General features: G+C 43.3%; 1 protein-coding gene across 4 annotated transcripts in view; it reads left to right on the forward strand.

The window, feature by feature from the left end:
* The window catches only part of gphnb (gephyrin b), a gene marked incomplete at both ends in the record, with an annotated part of 102,210 nt that overhangs the window by 60,238 nt on the left and 27,621 nt on the right, over nt 1-14,351 (forward strand). For 2 of the 4 annotated variants that reach the window (XM_084000934.1, XM_084000936.1), the window contains one exon: nt 35-169. In XM_084000934.1, the coding sequence (XP_083857060.1) occupies nt 35-169 (135 nt within the window). Of the gene's footprint in view, nt 1-34; nt 260-14,351 lie in introns of all 4 variants that reach the window. The other 2 variants (XM_084000933.1, XM_084000935.1) reach the window with 2 other exon arrangements.

Genomic DNA, 14,351 nt, shown 5'->3' on the forward strand with positions numbered 1-14,351 from the left:
GTGCGTGCGTGCATGTGTTTGTTTGTGATCTCAGATCCCCGACTCCATCATCTCGCGGGGTGTGCAGGTGTTGCCCAGGGATACCGCCTCTCTCAGCACCACGCCCTCGGAGTCGCCCCGCGCACAGGCCACCTCGCGCCTCTCTACGGCTTCTTGTCCCACGCCCAAAGTGAGTTCACATGCCCACACACACACACACACACACACACACACACACACACACACACAACACTTACGCAAAAACAGATTCATCATTGTTGTGCTTATATCCTTGTGAGGACTTCAATTAAAAAGATTTATTTCCTTGATCCTTAACAGCTTCGTTACACCTCAAACAATACAATCTCAAACACCATTGAATGTTTTAACTAGATCATATTCTGCAGATGTTGTCGGACAGATGATCAGTTTAAAATATATTTTCCGGAAAGTCTTTATATATTTACTTTTAACAGGAGTCTGATGAGAAAATTTACATTTAAACTGCTTATTTGTTATTTACCATATCAACAAGTTAAAGTAAGGGAGGTCAAACAGGTGTCTGACTCCAGATCTCAATATTTACATGATTTACACATTCTGAATTCCTTGTTTCTTTTTTTTTTTTTTTTTTTTTTTGAGTTTTGTTGTATTTTCTTCTCCTTTTTTCATCTGTACATAAACTAAAATGTAAAATTGATTAGTTAAAATGAGCCAGACAGCAACTTGACTGTTCACCATGTAGTAGGTCATGCAGTACACACACACACACACACACACACACATCCTGCCCATGCCTGTTTTTAAGGCTTTTAAGGTTTTTGAGTAAATAAAAAAAAAAAAAAAAAAAAGTATCATCAGGTTTTTGTATCCGTTTGATATTTTGTGTATAAGTTATTTTCTGGTTGAAACGGGTTTTACGATTGTGTTTTTTGTTTCTTAAACTGTTGTGTTCTTCCAATCTACATACATGTACAGTAGCCTTCATTTTAGTTCAGATGGTCTAGTTGTGTCGTTACATGCTTACACACACACACGTCGTCCTCTTCTCTCAGTGTCCTAACTTGGCAGAGTTGTAGTTATTTTTTGTTTGTTTCAGTGTGTTGGAACCCCTCCTTGTTTGTTTATATACAGTATGTGTGTGTGTGTGTGTGTATGCGTATGTTTTTGTATGTTCACAAAGACAGCAGGTTGTGGGTCTTCTGCTTGGGATGCGTATGCTTATAGATTTATTCCCAAGGTTTGACACATTGCAAGTGTTTATAACTACTGTATGTCCCCCCCTGTCTGCTTTGTCTGTCCCTGCTTCAATGGGATACTTAAACATTTTGTCTCCCCTCCCCCCAGAAAGAAACCAAAATCCACCATGTTGAGAAACCCCAGGCCACTTTGGGGCCTGATAACTTGTTAAACTGAAGATGCACAACTCTTGATGCCAAATGCAACAAACAAACTGTAATGAAATGTCCAAGTATCCTTCTGTGTTTTAACCCATCTCTCCTGCAGGTTTTTAAAACGCCAACTTTCTTTCTTTCTTTCTTTCTTTCTTTCTTTCTTTCTTTCTTTCTTTCTTTCTTTCTTTCTTTCTCTCCGTCTTTCTCTCCGTCTCTCTTTCCTCTCTCTTTCACCTCATCTGTAAGTGTCACGTCTCCATGTGTCTCCTGGACAGCAGGCAGGTGCCATGGGAATATATGAGTGGTGGTGTCGGTGGGGAGGGGTTGCTATGGGAACAGAAGAATGGGATGTTGATGGAGGAGGGAGGGAGCAGCCAGAGGAGAGCTGACTCCCTCTCTCTCTCTCTCTCTTTCTGCAAAGCAATGTTTGGGTGTTTGTAAAAAAAAAAAAAAGCGATGACACGTCACTCGGATCCTCGCTGAACATTATCAATACACACAGCACTGTAGTTCAGCCCGATGTGAGCTGAGCCGGTGGGGCTCGAACCCGCTGAGAGGTGTGATAGAAAAATGTCCATACAATAGAGTTGGGTGTCATTCTGAGACATTACTGTTGTATCTTATGGCCCCAGTTTGGTGCCAAATCCTGTTTGCTGGACTCATCAGTTCGGAGGTTCATGTGATTTTGTGTAGTCGCTGCTGGTAACACAAACTACACATTGATGATGATGATGATGATTATTTGTGGCAAAAGAAATAGAGGGTTCCTATGCAAGTATGGAAAAGTATGGAATTTGATTTTATACATTTCCAGGTCTGGATATATGTATGGAAATATATTTATCTTAATACTTATCTGGGTTTGATCTTATCTGAAGTTATTTGGGTTCATTATTTTGTATGTGCTTTTTTACCTAGCTACAATCTCCTGGAAATTATTTGCTGACATACAGTAATGGCATTCACTCAGAATAATGAAAACAAACGATTAATTGCATGATTTTTTTTAGATTATGCACATCTATTTACTGAAATGTCACAAATTATTTAGAATTTTTCTACCGAGAAGTCTGGAAATTAGGGTCCAGAAAAAGTATGGAATTTGGAAATAATTATATGTGTAGGAAACGTGGAAATAAAACAGGAGTTTGAAAGTCATCATAGCGGCAGAATAGAAACGTTGCAGCTGTCGTTCTGTATGTAACTTGTGTCCTGCTGCATCCTGTGTGTCATTGACTTAAACCTACGCTGCTGTTTGTCTCTGCACTGCGCCGGCCGCCCCGGCTCACAGTGATGGCAGTTGAGTCCACTGATAGTGTTTGGAGAGCCTCAGACTTATCTAAGACTGTGTTGACCTCAGCTGAGCTACGGAGTGTGTAGCTGTAAATAATTGGACAGTGGGGAGCTTTAATGCTGCTGCTGCTGCTGCTGCTGCTGCTGCTGCTGCTGCTGCTGCTGCTGCTGCTGCACTGATGCAGCCAGTTAGACGTCTTCTCCCATCACTCCCCCTCCCCGTCCCTTCCTGTTGCCCTAACATGCAAATACACACGAACACCTGAAGTCTCTCTTCCGTTGTCAGTGACCCGGTTTGAGCCTGTCAAGATCACATGCCAACCACATTAGTCAGCGTTTGTATGTGTGTGTGTGTGATGCGCTCGTGTGGACATGTGTGTCTTTGTACATGTGCAGATAACAGACCGCTAATGGCTTTTCTAGGTATAGCTCTCAGCCTGTTTAGATTCTGACACAGGCTGTTTCCCAGCGACAAGCTGCCATATGTTCTTTGAAATTCCCACGTCGCAAGCGGCGGCCGACAGTATGTACACAATGTCCCCGGAGCCGGAGCCGGAGCCAGAACCTCTCTCTTCACTGATGCATTTCATGTGCCACTGTGGGCTGTGTTTAGTTTGTTAGCTTGGTCTTGTTGGCAAGCGCTGCGTGGTGGCTCTGAGAGGAGAAGGTATGGAGTAGGTCTTAATCTTGTCACCGCCAGAGCTGCTGCTGCTGCTGCTTCCGCTGCCGCCGCTGATGCTGCTGCTGCTGCTGCTGCCACCGCCGCCGCCATGCAAGCAGAAACCGACGCCACGACTCACAGAGCAGAGCACAAAAGCAAGGAAACGCTACTCTGCCAAATAGAGACATGCACAAATGCACACAGGTCATGTGTCAGCATTTCCAGCACATGTCGTATTTGTCAAGTTCTGGGATTGTGTGCGTGTTTGGGTGTGATTAAAGCGATTAAATATCAGTGGTAGTACTAGTGTCCAGTGTCCAATGTGTGTGTGTGTGTGTGTGTGTGTATGTTGCACTCATGCAAGCTGCATAAATGTTGTGTGTGTACCTGTCAGAGTAGCTCACCAGCTCACAGGTTTTCGCTATTAAGCAGAAAGTCTGAGGAGTGCGGACTCAGATCTCATGTCCAAACCTGTCTGTCTGCAGAGCAACAACACACAAACACACACACATATATACATACAGTGAAATTGGATGCACAAAACCATCCTTAAGGGAGAAATTGTCCGCCTCACTCTCATACCCAACACACACACACACACACACATGATGCACAGCAGCCCACAAATGCAGGCAGATACAAAAGGATTACAAAATGAGCAACTCTACAACCATTCATGTAACCAGATTTTCTTTCTCTTCTTGTCACACTGTCTCTTACTTGTGCACGCACAAGAAGGCACACACAGACAGACACACATGTATACACACACACACACACACATGCACACGCACACACACACACACAAGACACAGAGAGGGTAGTTGTACCCTTCCACTCTTGTGAGCATTTAGTACAGTTATGTAATGGTGAGTTTGGATTAATGAAGCATATGGGAGCAGGGGGTTTGACTCAGAGGATGGCTGACTGTGTGTGTGTGTGTGTGTGTGTGTGTGTGTGTGTGTGTGTGTGTGTGTGTGTGTGTGTGTGTGTGTGTGTGTGTGTGTGTGTGTGTGTGTGTGTGTGTGTGTGTGTGTGTGTGAGGTTGTGTTTCCTCTTCTTATCCTCACTGGAGCAATATTGGTGAGGGTTTTTTGTGTGTGCGCTCATTTGCTGAGACGTAAACACGACAACTACCACTTCATGTTTTCCAGGTAGCTTCTGCACTTTGTTGTCTATATATGTGTTTTAATCAGGGTGTGTGTGTGTGTGTGTGTGTGTGTGTGTGTGTGTGTGTGTGTGTGTGTGTGTGTGTGTGTGTCATGTTGTGGTGTTTACTTTGAGACGTAGGATTTGTTTTCAAGCTCAAAAAAAAAAAACTGGATCCTGGATTTGAAATGAATCGCCCAGAGTGAGAATGAGGTGGCACTAAAAACCTGTAGTTAGCCTCATTTTGAGAAGATGAGTCTGAGCTTGTTTTATCCTCAGGGTTGGAGTTCCTGTCCAAAATAGAATTAGTTTAGGTTAAAGGGCGAAGTCGAGATTAGACTTTACATCCTGTGGTTTGAGAATTTGGCGATGGCAACTGTCAGAGGGCATTTTTTTCTATTTCCCATGCAGCGCAGGTGTTACTGTTTTTATTTTTCTCTTTTGTGACTGTTGGTCACAATAAACCAGTCGTCTTGAAATCTATGTCCTCGTCACATCCGCAGGTTGTTGCATAAGTGATGCAGCGTCGTGCAGTTTCCAGGGTTCACTAGTTTGTGTTGGTCTCCGAACTAAAGCATTTCTGACAAATCATTTTTTTTGGATGTGTGTGTGATAGAGTGGTAGTTTGTCTCTAGATGTCAGTGCTGGGACAAGCTGGCAGCCTGTCCGAGGGGGGTTAGAGTTGGCTCCGGGCCTGTTGACCCTGTATAAATGATACAGAGACGATGGATGGATAATTAACTGATTAGCACAAACTGAAAATACAAAATGGTCTGAATGCACCTCCTGTATTTCTACTTGATCCTCAGGCTCTGTCTTGTGGAAGAGGGACCATGTGTCAAAATCCAGTATTAATACCTATTAATATAATATTCTACTTGATATTATGATTTCATGCTGCAGATTCTCACTGATCTAAGTCGGGGAGCTCAGAGGCTCAGAGGTGGCTCGCAGATCGCATGTAACAGCCGAGTGTTGTTACGACCAATAGACGGTGGTTTGAAAAAAAAGAAAAGAAAAAAAACAGTCTCTGAGGAGCAAGAAATAACAACAAAAATAATTATTATCAGTATTTTATTTTAGATATTTAAAAAAAAGTATTCAAAGAGACTTGCTGAGTTTGTTCCTTCAGTCAGTTGATAATCAGTCAATATCAGACTGTAAATAAAGTGTTGGCTCATTTTTAATGTTGAGTTCAATCCATGAAATGATGATGTTCCTGAAGCCGGTCTGCTGCCCTTTCATCTCCCCCCTCTCTGTCAGAGTTTTCACCTTGATGCGTCTGCAAGTGCTCACATTATTTATGCTCTGTGTGTTGTATACTCTTCCAAACATCCCGTCAGCTTGACTGATATTGGCATTTATTTTGATTAAAGCATTCATCGGTCTCCCTCTCTCTCCCTCATGGCACCCTCGCACCAACTTCCTCCAGGTGCTGGCTGTGCACCGAGAGGACACTGCCTCACTTTGCACTGATCCTATAGCAGCTTTTTTTTTTTTTTTTTTGGGTTGTTTTGTTTTTGATTAATGGCCTGATGTATGGCTGTGCAGCCCAGGCTTATGGAAATCACCTCCTCCTTCTCTGCTGAAATGTGGGAACTGAGTCAGAGCGCGGCGGCGTCATTCAGCCCACGCCACGTGCATGACCTTCACCGTGGACGTATCTCCTCTGTGGTGGCTGCCACAGGCCAAAACAAAACAGTGTTAATATGCACACATGTGCAAACAGTCCAGCTCATATGTAAATGCACTTGCATGTGCAACGGGAGATGTGATGTGATGTGTGTGATAAGCTGCTTTGACCGTGAGTGTCCTTTTTTTAGTTTTTGATTTTATGCATTATTCATTCTTAAAATGTCACAAAATGTCTCCAAATCTATTATTTCTGCAGATGATTTGGTATTTAATATATAGTCATACTAACCAGAGTGAAATTTAGCAGGAACAGGAATGAGCTCTGCTATTGAACAGTGCATGATTTTGACAGCAGTCAAAACAAATGTGACATTCGTGGTTTGTGAACCAAGCAGGAAAAGAAAAAAGGAAATGTCCATGGCATTTGGCCTGGGCCTGATCTGTACACCGATCAGAGACTCATCACTTCCAAATGAGTTGTGACAGAGGATCATTGACAAGAGTGAAGTGATCAGACAGAGGGAGATGAATGAGGCGCTCCGGCTTGTGTGCGTAAGCAGCGCTCCAATGTCAGATCAGCCCGGCTGTGGTGTGATGGATCAATCATCCACTGCCTGTACAGGAGACATGAGTCCACGCTGTCCATAACTTTCAATGTGTAGCCAAACGTGTGTGTGTGTAAGTGTGTAACCTTGTGTTCCTTTGGCCCTGTTTGTGAGCTGTGACGATGAAGCAGGCGGCATTCTGCAGTGCAGAAGAGTGGCACCGCTAATGTCCGCTGGGTGCATGGCTCTGTCACGGACGTCTGCTGGGGAATTGGGAGTATTTGTGTGTGTGTGTGTCTATATTTTGGGGGGAAAATCTTACAGTGGAACCACTATAACTACTCTACTAGGCAGTCTGGCACATTTTTGTGTCAATACCTTGCATATATGAGTAGGCTACACACATGCTATTAATATTTGTGATAGTAATAGTTGTGTGTGTGCGAATGAGTGAAAGATTAAAGAAGAAACTTCATTGATAAATAAATGGGAAAAACATAAAGGATTCAGATGCTTCCATACAGGGTCACTGAACGCTTTCATCATTGTTTTGTTTTTTAAATTATTATTGTCTTTTCAGAATAAAAGTCCTTAAACAAAGCATGCTCACTCTTCACACATACAAACACCAATTTATAACGTCTATCTGTCCCCATAATGAATAGATGTGATTATAATATCAGAAAAGAATAATAATTACAGGCATAAAATGACTGTTGTTATATTAGACGCATAAATACATCTCTGAACTCCCTCCATCCAGCTCCATGAGATATTCCTCTTGTCTTCTGTAGCTCTTTGCGCTGCGACCTTGAAAAACCTCCACTGCCACATAAGTCACATGAGAGCAGACAGGAGCAGACAACAAATGTAAATATGCTCCTCGGGTTTGCTTTCAGTTACACAGCGGCTAATCTTTACGAGCAGGAGAGAGTGCTTTGCAGATTTTCTTTTGCCCTTTATTTCACCTCTGGGGGTCACACTCCAACCTCCAACTGGTGGACGTTTGAACCTGAAGTCTGCAGGCAAGAAAAACAAATATTTTCAAACCCTTCTGCAGATTTTTCATTCAGTTTTTTTTTTCATAGTTTATTATAGAAGTGAAGAGCTCAGAGATGAGACAGTGAAAGGATCTAATGCGTTTCTGCAGTAAAGATCCGATCATGAAGTGTGAGTCTCTACTGACCAAATCCAAATCCGTATTATTAATAGCATAATTAAGCATAATCATAATTAGTATTAGTATTTCTAATTATTGTTATGTATTAGTTTGGAAAGCCTGTGAACCAGTTTGATAATGCTACATGTTAATTTGCTGGATTAATTCAGGCAGCAGCATTGAGATATACAGTATCAGGGGATAGAGCAACGCAGAGGAGGGGCGGCACGGTGGTACAGTGGGTCAGCACTCACAATAGGAAAGGTTTGATCCCCAAGACTGGGTTTGGATGGAGTTTGCGTGTTCTCCCTGCGCCTGTGTAGGTCGATGGTGACTCTAAATTGTGAATGTGAGGTTGTTTGTCTCTGGCTCCACCCCCAGAACACTGCACAGATAATGGATGGATGGTCTGCCAATTGAAAAACTATAGGAGACTTGGCTCTTTTAGGTGCATTCATCAGTTTTTATCCATCAGTGGATACAGAAACACTGAGGCCAACGTAAAGGTTCACAGTTGACCAGCCCTCTGTGTTTATAAATGTTGTATTTATAAATATTAGGACTGTCCCGATTACCATATTTAGTTAATCGAGTGTTCACGGACATAAAATCGATCATAATCGAAGCTTCGACGCGATCGTAACGTCCAACGTGGGGTCGTGGCGTACATAATGGATGTATGGCAAACTAACACTGCATGTCTCCAAAAGTTATCAGGCAGTTGCAGGATGCCAAGTAGCCTACTCATTTCAATGTAACAATTGCCGATGAGAACCAGTGTCAAAAAAGAAAAAAAGAAAAACGATCACAGACTTCATGATCGGGCCAGCCCTAAAAAAAGCAGCTCAAATGGTACAACACAGAGAAGACACAAAGGGTAAGGTCAGACAATAACATGAGAAGTCATAAGTGTTCCTGGAATAATAAGTTCGGGATACAGAAAAAAGAATAATAATAAAATAGATAAATGATAATAATGCAGTCGACCCAAGTATCCCAACATCCTGAGGTTACAGACCTTTTGACCCTTATCCTAGCTTGTGTAACCTCATATGATGCTGTCTCAGTGACCTTGTGTGTCTTTGTTTCTCCTTCCTTTGTTTGAGAATCCAAACGCAGTTATTTCTGGATTTCTTGGATCCAAGAAAATGTTTTTCCTTGTTCCTGTGTTTCCATGACATTAGTCTGCGTTTATGTGCACACAACAGCGCTGCACTGAGCGAGTGAGTGACTGAGTGTGTGTGTGTGACTGGCTGGATGTGATTGTCGGCCAGCTCCGTTGAGGACCAGGAGGCCTGGCGCAGTCTGATGCTCCAGTACTGTTTTACAGCTCGTGTCATCATTCCTTAAAGGTTTATCCCCCTGTGGAAACCACAGATAGGACTTGTTATACGCCTTTGTGATCTACGGAAATTTTTCAAGCTCGGTTTTTTACCTGACACTATATTGACCGTTTTGTGTGTGTATGTGTATGTGTGTGTGTGTGGTGGTGTGCGAGCACCACTAGATATGTGTTATTGTCCTCCTCCAGTGCAGTAAAGCTCATAAAAGTGACTCCGTGTCTGGAGGCCTGCTGGAGGTGTGGAGGATTTATGATGGAGTGAGTGAGAAAGAAAGAAAGGCGAGGAGAGAAAGAGAAAGAGAGAGAGAGACACACACACAGGAGAGAAGGAATAGAGTAGGAGGGAGTGAAAGAGAGAGAAAGGGACAGAGAGCTGATGAGTTAGAGGGGACAGGGCAGTGGGAGTAGGGGAAGAGGCGATGGATGTGAATGTAAAAGGAAGAAAAGAAGGAGCAGAGGACAGTTTGGCTGAGCTAAGCCCATGTCTCTTTGTCCGTCTGTATTCATCCCTCCATCCTTGAGGGCAAGTCCAGTAAAGTTCACCTGGCATCACCCCCTCCTCCTCCTCCCCCCCCTCCTTCTTCCTGACTCATAATCTTTAAATTAATATGAAAATGACAGTAACGGACGGAGGGAGGAGGTGAGAATGAACGAGGGTGAAAGAGTCACATCCGTCTCTTTCCTCGGCAAAAACACTCATGGGAAAATGGACACACACACACAGTACACTCGCACAGACATGCGCGCACACAGTCCTCCAGTCATGCGTGTATGATTTAGCGCAGCACACAGCGCCGTATGTGCAACTATATACCCCCCTCCTCCTCCTCCTCCTCCTCCTCCTCCTCCTCTTCGCTCTCCTCCTCCTTATTGTCTCTCTGACTGTTGCATCTCCTCGCTGCTCTTTCGCTCTCTTGTGCGTCCTTCTCACTCCAGCCTTCCCTCCTTATCTCTCTCTCTCTCTCTCTTTTACTCTCTCGCTCACCCTCTTGCAGTTAGTGAGTGTGTAAAAAGAGTGCGTGCGTGTGTGCGTGCGTGCGCGTGTGTGAGTGTGTGTGGTTCTTGTGTGCATGTGCCGGGGAGCTCATTCTGTTCCGACTCCAGGCAGAAGATGGTAAGTAATGTCTTTCCTCCTGCATTTTCTGAGAGAATGTTTACAGGTTTTTGAGTGTAGAGGAGTTGTTTGTACAGTATGTGTGTGCGTGTCTGTTTATGCATTTTTGTGTGTGTGAGTGTGTGAAGAAGTCATTTGTGTGCTTGTTTTAATAAGTGAAGGATTTTGTATTGTTAGCTGAGTGGGCATGATGAGAGTGGATGCATTGCAAGTGTGGTGTGTGGTGTGTTTTGTAAACATAATTTCTGCTCTTGCTTAGATATTTGTGCATGTGTGTTGTGTGTGATGATGATGATGATGATGATGATGATGATGATGATGATGATGATGATGATGATGATGATGATGATGATGATGATGCCTGAAGGAGGTGTGCTGCTGTCAGGCCATGGATGAGTTTAGAGGGGATGGAAGGGGGGGTGAGTAATGTAGCAATGGGACTGCTGACTAGCTTAAACTACCAGGAGAGAGAGGTTGGAGGGTCTGCATGATGAGGAAGAGGATGATGATGATGATGAAGGGGTTCATGCGTTTGTTATTGTAGCTGTGGTGTTAGGAAGTGGTGAACGTGGTTATGAAGAGACAAAGGAAAAGGAGGATGAGCTCACTGTGGCAATCTCACAGGACCTCACGCTGCTTCAGTGTTTTGAGTCGTTGCAATCATTCCCTTCACTTCCTCAGAAACAGAAGCCACTCCATTCACATCTAGCCTACCCCCCCTTTCCTCGTTTAGCTGCTGCTTTCATCCAGAAGCTCCTTAAAATGTATGCAAGAACAGAATAAGAAGAAACCCCTTGATCCCAATGCCTGTGCTGTTATTTCCCTGTCCCTGGAGTTATCCTGCATGCGCTCCCCTCCAGTCACCAACACAGCAGCTTAGCTGGAGCGCTAACTGTACTGTAAATGGAAATAGGGCAGTATGGATGGATGAAGAAGTGTGGAAGCAGCACCTTCGAAATCCATGACGGCTTTTAAACAGCTGACAAGGAGGGTGTATTGATGTAGCTGTGGAGAATGACTCCATGCACCGATAGCTGGATGTCAGGTGCGGCCATAGATCTGCAGCTTTATCGATGCTGCGTTCCACACAGGTTCCCACAGCGTGAGGAGAATAGATCTCCGTGCAAGCCGGTTAATGCCTTTTTGTGCCTTTTTATGTCTGAGTAGTTAATTCCTGCCATTTTACAGAGACAGTAAACCATTGATATACTTAATGTCAAGAGAGGGCCATTGGAAAAAGCCAGTCAAAACGTGGAGCCAGAAAAAGGATGCATTCAGTAGTCGTTAGCGTAGCTTAGCACAAAGAATGGAAGGGGAAATAAGTAGCTTAATGCTTTGCAAAGGAAAACCAACTCTAACTCTCACTAATTAACCTGTTACATCTTGAAATAAGACAGTTTCTCAGTTGCAATAACTTCCTGTAGTCTTCTAGTATAAAGACACAAAACAAAACATCACAGGATGCTGCTCCAGAATTAAGAAGAATGTGAAACTGATTCATGAAACAAGTTGTCTGGCATTGGAGTCACTAAAATATTCTCATTGCAGTGACAGATTTTTCTTTTGTTTCTTTAAAGAAAATAAGACCTTAAATATTCAACACAGAAACATCTTCTTTTCTTTTTTCGGCAGAGCACTACCCGCTCGCTCTCCCTTCTCATTTAAAAAAAAAAGTGCTTAGTCCTATCTTTGTGTGGCCTGAGGGGGAAATTGAAACATGCATGTCAAAGCTGGAGTGTTTCACCCTCCTCTGTGTTAACAAGAGAGACAACAGCTTTCAATAACTGCACGGAGGAGCCAGCGCGATATTAATTTAGCTGTGACGAATGAAGCTAGCCTGTTAAATGTCAGGTGTAGGGGGATGGGCCGGGGAGGGACGTGAGTCATATAGAAAACAGGATGTATTATTTTTATTATATGTGTGATATATTGTTGCAGGGACCAGATGAAAGTAGCTCTGGCCAGAAGGAAAGTGCTCTTTTGTCTCTGATTAATGTACACATACAGAGCCCCCCTTCCCTCCCCACCACCACCATCCCTCTCTTCTTTTATTTGGCTGGCAGTACCAGAGACCATTTGGGTCAAATTGCTTTAGGCTTTAAGTCAAAATCACTTCAGCTGAGTCCAGTGTGCTTGTTCATGTGTGCACAGAGCCTGTGCCCTGGATGGAGTTTTTATGTTTTTTTTTTATTATAAGGCTACTTAAAGATATCTAGAAGTCTAAATACACCAGTGAGAACGGGTGTATGAATATGTGTTTAACTCACCACACATGCATTCAGACATGCATCCGTATGTGTGAAGTTTGCGTGCATTGTGTGATATTATATTTGTCTTGAGTTATTCACGCCCACTGACTCTGAGAGTTTGCCTGGAGGGCGACGGAGAGAGAATGGAAAGAGTACAAGAGAGCTTTGAACAGCAGAGAGACAGAAAGAGAGAGACACACGGTCAGACGAAGAGAGAGGGAGAGGGGGATGAGGGAGAGGACAGACAGGAAATGAAAGGCGGTAAGAGGAACGGACGAGACGAGTCCGTCTGACCAGCTGCAGACTGTGATGAGAAGCGGGGGAGACTGGTTGAGCCGCCGAACACGGGCCTGTCAAATCGGCTGTGTTAGCTCTCACTCTCCGTCCGCCACGCTGGCAACTCACTCAATAGCTCATTAATTTCTAAATACATGCAGACGTGTGGAGACGGCCATGGGACGGTGGGTGATGGATGACTGGAGCCGGACGGCCGAGCACGCAGCACATGCTCCCGGTCAGCTGCGCCTGTTAGTTTGGCTATTTTTTTTCCCCCGCCGTGGATTCTTCCTCACCTTTATTTATTATTCCAGTGGGGGGGGGAGTTTTTGTTTTCAATAAGCCGCTGTTTTCCAAGCGTAAGCACAAAACTTAAAATAAGTGGGAAAGCACTGACAGCGCTCACATTTAATTTGACAAGGGAAGACGGCAACTCATCAGAATCCTGCACAGCCGAGGTCTTTGAGATTATTCACAAGATGTTTACATTGATCAAACCGGTTCTGTAATTCAGTTTGGATACAAGGGAGGTGTAATCCAATCACACAGCATGAGTATTATATGTCAATAGTAAAAGGGAAGGTAGTATATCTACTATTCACATACATAGTTGTTGTTGTGATTTTAATAATTGAAGCCCAGTGGGAGAAAGTAACTAATTACATTTGCTCCACTTATTTAAATCACTTTATTTTATTCTGCTGTGTGTTCAAGTGTTCAATCACCTCCACGTTTGCTGACTGCAACATTACAGTCAATGCATCAGTGATGATAATCCAATATTATGACATATAACAACATCACACTGAGTCATTCTGATGAACATTGTTGAAACATGAGGTCACATTTGTTGGTGTTAAGTTTTGAATACTAAGACTTGTGCTCTGATTGGTGGTTTTTAGACTGTGGTATTGATGACTGAATGTGTCATTGATACTATGAATTATAGTTAGTAAATGGTCTTTATAAGATGATCTGAATGTGTCACTCTTGTTGCCTCTGTTGGAAAATGATATACACAGCAAACATTTATTCCTAAGTAAATGTCAATCTTTCAATAAATAATTTAAATGCTTGTCTCACAGTTTCCCAAAACGTAAAGACAGAATTATGTCTGTGTAGTTTAGCTCGGTTTTCAGTGTGTTGAACTTGATGATCTGAATGAATATGGCTGAGAAAAGGCCTGGATGTAACATGGGGCCAACATTTTGTGGATTTACCAGAATATATTTCTTTCCAGATTTCTCCCAGAATATATTTATGTGTTCCTCCCAGGTTTTATGCATCACATAAGAGGAGTTAGATTATAAAACAACAGTGTAGGCCCTGCATGCTGTTTTGACAGAAAGCTGCTGCCCATTGTACAATATTTATGATCCTTCCCGCCTTTGGCTGTATCAGAAAACTCACTGCGGCAAATAGTTAGCGACGGAAGTGAAGAGGACAAAAAGGTACATTCTGTGTTATTGAACTGAGCTTCCTCTCAGCAGAGTGTTTCCGAACGGTGTGGAGTTTGCTCCTGAGTTTCAATTTGTGACCGCCTGTGGTTTCCTGC

Source organism: Trachurus trachurus, assembly GCF_905171665.1.
Source record: "Trachurus trachurus genome assembly, chromosome: 24".
Lineage (NCBI taxonomy): Eukaryota > Metazoa > Chordata > Actinopteri > Carangiformes > Carangidae > Trachurus > Trachurus trachurus.